The following is a 6,251-nucleotide window of genomic DNA, read 5'->3' as shown; positions in this document are numbered from 1 at the left end:
GTTAGCACAGATCTTTATCTGTAGAAAGTTCTTCAAAGTTTACAAACCAAGGCTCACGCTATATTTTTCTAACTTATCATTTGGATGCGTAAAATCTTGCACTTTTGCTCGTGAATTTGGTGGTAAACACAAAGTGCTGCAGTTGCTGGTGAATTTGGTGGCTAGCATGAGAGCTGACTCCATTTTAGATTGATACTGAGATTGTTATATGGTAGCATTCATCTGAGATGCAAATTAATTTTTTTCAGAGAAATGCCAAACGTGGATCTGGATGTACTACCCAGAAAATTTCCCAAGCAAGCTTTAGATAACTTGGTTAAAGTCTGTCATATCAATTCATCTCCATTGATTGTTCTAAAACCAAGGTCATCCAGCTCAAGTGCAACAAGGTAGCAGCATCACTAGCTACTCTGCAAAGTTTATGACTGCAGATCACTCCAGGTGGGCTTACAATAACCTGCTTGTTGAGGAGGGTTTGATAAAACTACAGGTGCTAGCTCAATGCTACTCCGTCTACAACTCAGCCTATTCAGAAAAGTCCATAATTTCAATTTTCTCCTTTGTATTGTTGGAAACAAGCCATATGTTGCATTGATTGCAGTGACGTTTGGTGAAGATATCTACCATGATGTAGCTTGCTGATATTTTACTCTTATTTGCTCATTCCAATAAATACTGCAAATGTAGAATGGCACAATGGAGGTTTCTGAGTGACAAACAGAGAAAGGATAAGGAACAAGCATCAGCAGCGATCAAATAAGAGAAGACAGGAGTTTTTTATTTTTTGATGGGACCACCCAAAGAGAGAACAGGAGGAAGCATATCCTGCTCAGTATGAACTACATCCCCCATGAAAGTACTCAGAGCTTTTTTCATGTGCCAAGTATCTTTTAATAAAAGGTTATGCTTAGGAAAGTTTGTGAAGATGAGCCATTAATCAAAGATATAATTGTGTCTGAATCTCCTAACTACACTTGGGAGGAGGCTTGGAACCAATAAACTGCAATGCCAGCATTCTGCTTTTCTGCACCAATTGTTCAGTGGTAGATTGCTTGTTTTGAAAGATGCAAGCATTTTGACTGGACCACAGCAACTGTCCTGCGACAAGCAATAGTCCTTGGTTGTCTTTTGATATATGAAGCCATGTGAACAAGCTGTATGAGCTGCCCAAGGGACAATTCAAATTCTTCTTCTCGACTAAAATTAAAATTTGAGCCTTCCGAAAGTTTTTGAGAAGAAAAGATCACAGGATGCATCATTTTTGAGAAAAGATTCATTCTTTACTTTGGGTTTTAGTGTCACTATTTTCTTTTCTTGATTCTGACTCTTATAAGAATAACAAGCAACTTCTGTTTCTTTCTCTTGTGTGACGACATGAAAGATTAACCATGGACTTACCAGAGTTTCCTTCATATATAATGCACAAGATCATTGCTAATTCTTTGCACATTATGCATCTCACCATACACTTGGTAAAGGAACAAGGCCCACTTGTGAATTGTAAGAAGAATCTCCAACATGTGTAGAGTTGTCAAACCCTAGAGGTTCTTGGGATGTCTTCACCAAAGGGGAATGGCCTAAGAGGATCATCTAGTTAGAGACACCAAATCTGCTGATTTCAGTAATGAAGGTGTCTGATTTGTGAGTACAATAGAATCTCCAAAGCAAATGAACAATCACCGAAGCAAAGAGTTCTTATGAAATCCTAGTTAATATTGTTAGCTGATGCCTTGTAGAGACTTCTGATACAATGCAATTATCCTTTATTTTGCTAAAATTGTATCCTGGTTTCTATCATACTCTCCGAAGTCTGACTGCTCAGGCCCATTTGCCCTCTAAAGAATCCTGGACATCTGATTCAGCATAGACTTTGTGCGAATTTTGTATCCTAATCTGATGCCACAAGGGTTGTATCACAACACTTTTGTTGTCTCCAGATCTCATTCCACTATAAGTGTAGTGCTATTTGGTTTGGAAATGATCAAGGTTAGTAGGGATGGCATAGTATATGGCCAGAAGAAGGAGAAGACTTCATACATATTGACAGGTATGAAGCCAATCCTTCATCATTTAGTAGATATCTTCACCAAAAGTCACTGCAAGAACAATGCCCATCTTGAAAATGGTGAAAACGACTGCGGTCTCTAACCACAATATCTCGACTCCAGATCTTGGAGATCATCTTGATTGCCAAGTGGCAGTCCTCACAGATCCGCAGATTCTTAATGACATGAATTGGCATATTAGCACCTAATCTCATTAAGCCAAAAGCAATTGCCATCTTCTCACTGTGAGAGAACAACGCCAATTCCTTTTCCTCCTCATCCACATCTACAGATATTTGTGATGTGATAGGCATATAGCCTGCAAGCTTCAGTTTTTTTGCCATCTCACTCATCATCACTTGGATTTCCATTATTTCTGGGTGAGATTGGTCACCAGCAATGAACCTGTGCACCTGCCCACCAAGTGTGATTGAGCTATAAGCTGCCATCTTTCTAACCCCTTTCTTTTCCATCAAGCTCCTGATATTGGAAGCATCTGCCCACCTTTTTGAATCCACATATATGTTGTATAATTGAACATAAACAGCATCCTCATGAGGCTCTAAATCAAGAAGATGCTTTGCTGCCTTCTCAGCTAAATCTATGTCCTTGTATACTCTGCAGGCACTTAAGATGGAACCCCATATAACAGCATTTGGCTCCATTGGCATGCTTTTGATAAGCTCTACTGCCTCTTTCAAATGACCGGCACGACCGAGCAAATCTACCATGCAACCATAGTGCTCAATCTCAGGCTCTATGTTGTACAAAGCCTTCATCTCTTCAAAATATTTACGACCCTCTGCCATCAGACCTGAATGACTGCATGAAGTCAAAACACCAATATAGGCAACTGCATTGGGTCTAATCCCCTCTTTCTTCATCAAAGAGAAATGCTTGAGTGCAAGTTCCCCCATTCCATTCATTGCGAGGCCTGAAATGATTGCAGTCCAAGCCCGCAAATCCCTTTCATCCATCCTCTGAAAAACTAGCATCGCTTGGTCCAACTTCCCACATTTTGCATACATATCCAATAATGCAGTCCCAAGGTAAACATCCCACTCAACTGAGCCCACTTCGATATAAGCATGCAAGAGCTTGCCTTGGCCTAGTGCACCTAAGCTTGCACAAGCTGTTAGCAAGCCCACCACTGTATATTTATCGGGTCGCAAGCCAGAGGTGCACAGCTTTCCAAACAAGAGCAATGCCTCCTTGAGCCTACTGTTCTGGATGTACCCGGTGATCATCGAATTGAGTGAGATGATATCACAGGCATTCATCTGATCAAAAAGGGATCGAGCTATGTCCACTTTGCCCATCTTGCAATACCCATCAATAATGGCATTCCATGCTTGTAGAACCTTCCAACCTATTGAATCGAAAACCTGACGAGCAGAGCAAATATCTCCACATTTTGAGTACATATCAATCAGAGCAACAATGAGATTACTATTAAAAGCAATGTTCTCCTTTGCAAGAAACTGATGAAGCCACTTGCCCAATTCCAAATCCCGCATCTGCGCACATGCCGATAACACTGAAATCACTGTGACAGCATCAGGCACAACACCATCGGACAGCATCCTCTTGAAAAACTGGACAGCTTCCTCAGCCCGTCCTGCCTGAGAATTCCCTGTTATCATGCTGGTCCATGAAATCACGTTTCTCTCAGGCATTTCATCGAACAGCCTCCGGGCCTCATCCAAGAATCCAGATTTCACAAGCCCACCAATGAATGTGGTCCAAGAGACGACGTCCTTCCTGTCAGTCCCACTGAAGGCTCGTCTTGCATCATCAACCCACCCGAATTCCAGATACATATGAATCAAAGAATTCGCGACAAGTGAATCGGATTCAGGAAACAGTCTGATGAACACTCCATGCGCCATCTGCCCTTCAAGAAACGACGACGAGAGACTGCAGGATTTGAACAAGCATTGGAAAGTATATGAATCAGGAGGCACTCCCTTGTGCAGCATTCGTTGGAAAAAATGGATGGATTCCCTCGGGAAATGGTTCCTAGAGCAGGCCCGGATGATGGAGTTCCACATAAAGGCGGATGGACTGGGGATTCGAGCGAACATGTTGAGAGCGTAGGTGAGACTGCCGGCCTCGGAGCAGTCTGTGATGGATTTGAGGAGATGGGATAGTGACAAAGGATTGTAGATGGCTCCGGAGACGACCATTTGGGCGTGAAGTTGGGTGGATTGCTTCAGGGATGAAGGAACTGGCCATTGGAGGAGAAGCTTGGACAGGGATTGCGCTAAAAGCATTCAAAGGAGCAGGGGATGTTTCTTTTTTCCCCCTCCTTTCTCTGGTTGTTTCTGCGAATGGTTCAGGTAGTTTTTTTTGGTTTTTTTGAATGGTAGCCGCTTGGCTTCTCCTTCTCTAGTGTGCCCAGAGCAATTAGAATTTAGGTGGCAGGAGACTTATCCCAAAATTTATTTTTTTCTAAATAAAAGTTACTCGAGTAACCCTACGATAGAAAAATAACTTATCTATACATTGAGAAAAATGGCTTTAGCATATTCTTTTGCATTGAACAGGTCCAAGCAAATGCTAGAAATACAACTGCAAGAAAAGTTAAAACACTGGTGTTGTTGGGTGTAAACCCCCCCAGCCGAAGTTCGTGTCGGGAGCGACCCCTCGGAGATTCTATAGGTAAACTTCGTCCGGACTCCTACGGGAGCCGGACTCCGTCTCCAACTTCGGCTGCAGGCAAACTTCGTCTGGACTCCTACGGGAGCCGGACTCCGTCTCCAACTTCAGCTGCAGGCAAACTTCATCCGGACTCCTACGGGAGCCGGACTCCGTCTCCAATTTCAACTACAGGTAAACCTCATCCGGACTCCTACGGGAGCCGGACTCCATCAACTACAGGTAAACTTCGTCCGGACTCCTACGGGAGCCGGACTCCGTCTCCGACTCCAACTGCAGACAAGCTTCGTCCGGACTCCCACGGGAGCCGAACTCCGTCTCCAACTTCTACTGCAGGCAAACTTCGTCCGGACTCCTACTGGAGCCGGACTCCGTCTCCAACTTCAGCTGCAGGCAAACTTTATCCGGACTCCTACGGGAGCCGGACTCTGTCTCCAATTTTAACTACAGATAAACCTCGTCCGGACTCCTACGGGAGCCGGATTCCGTCAACTACAGGAAAACTTCGTCCGGACTCCTACGGGAGCCGGACTCCGTCTCCGACTTCAACTGCAGACAAGCTTCGTCCGGACTCCCACGGGAGCCGAACTCCATCTCCAACTTCTACTGCAGGTAAACTTCATCCGGACTCCTACGGGAGCCGGACTCCGTCTCCAATTTCAACTGCAGAAAAACTTCGTCCGGACTCCACGGGAGCCGGACTCCGTCTCCAATTTCAACTGCAGGTAAACTTCATTTGAGCTCCTATGGGAGCCGGACTCCATCTCCAACTTCAGCTGCAGGCAAACTTCGTCCGGACTCCGTCTCCAATTTCAACTACAGGTAAACCTCGTCCGGACTCCTACGGGAGCCGGACTCCGTCAACTACAGGTAAACTTCGTCCGGACTCCTATGGGAACCGGACTCCGTCTCCGACTTCAACTGCAGACAAGTTTCATCCGGACTCCCACGGGAGCCGAACTCCGTCTCCAACTTCTACTGCAGGTAAACTTCATCCGGACTCCTACGGGAGCCGGACTCCGTCTCCAATTTCAACTGCAGGAAAACTTCGTCCGGACTCCATGGGAGCCAGACTCCGTCTCCAATTTCAACTGCAGGTAAACTTCATCCGGACTCCTACGGGAGCCGGACTCCGTCTCCAATTTCAACTGCAGAAAAACTTTGTCCGGACTCCACGGGAGCCAGACTCTGTCTCCAATTTCAACTGCAGAAAAACTTCGTCCGGACTCCACGGGAGCCAGACTCTGTCTCCAATTTTAACTGCAGGTAAACTTCATCCGAGCTCCTACGGGAGCCAGACTCCATCTCCAACTTTAGCTGCAGGCAAACTTCGTCCGGACTCCTAGGCCAACCAGTACCCACCACGTATCCCACTCACCGTGGCATAGGGTTGACCGTTCGCGGGCCATTATGGCGTGACGCTTAGGATTACGTCCTGGTGGGAGTTCCGAAAGGACTCTTCGGGTCGCCCTAATCGGAAAAAGGCTCCAGCATGCACGCATTAAATGCCAAGATTTTCGAGGGCCGTCATGTGCAGAATTCAAGGAA

General features: G+C 45.4%; 1 protein-coding gene across 1 annotated transcript; it reads right to left on the bottom strand.

Annotated features, from left to right (window-relative positions):
* Positions 1-326: 326 nt before the first annotated feature.
* Positions 327-4,447, bottom strand: LOC105042445 (pentatricopeptide repeat-containing protein At3g62890-like). Its single transcript, XM_010919664.4, has one exon. The coding sequence runs from the start codon at positions 4,316-4,318 to the stop codon at positions 2,084-2,086; it is 2,235 nt and encodes a 744-aa protein (XP_010917966.1). The 5' UTR covers positions 4,319-4,447; the 3' UTR covers positions 327-2,083.
* Between the last annotated feature and the right edge of the window lie 1,804 nt (positions 4,448-6,251).

This window comes from Elaeis guineensis, chromosome 3 (genome assembly GCF_000442705.2).
Source record: "Elaeis guineensis isolate ETL-2024a chromosome 3, EG11, whole genome shotgun sequence".
In the NCBI taxonomy this organism is placed as follows: domain Eukaryota; kingdom Viridiplantae; phylum Streptophyta; class Magnoliopsida; order Arecales; family Arecaceae; genus Elaeis; species Elaeis guineensis.
This window is presented reverse-complemented; position numbering and strand designations above follow the sequence as displayed.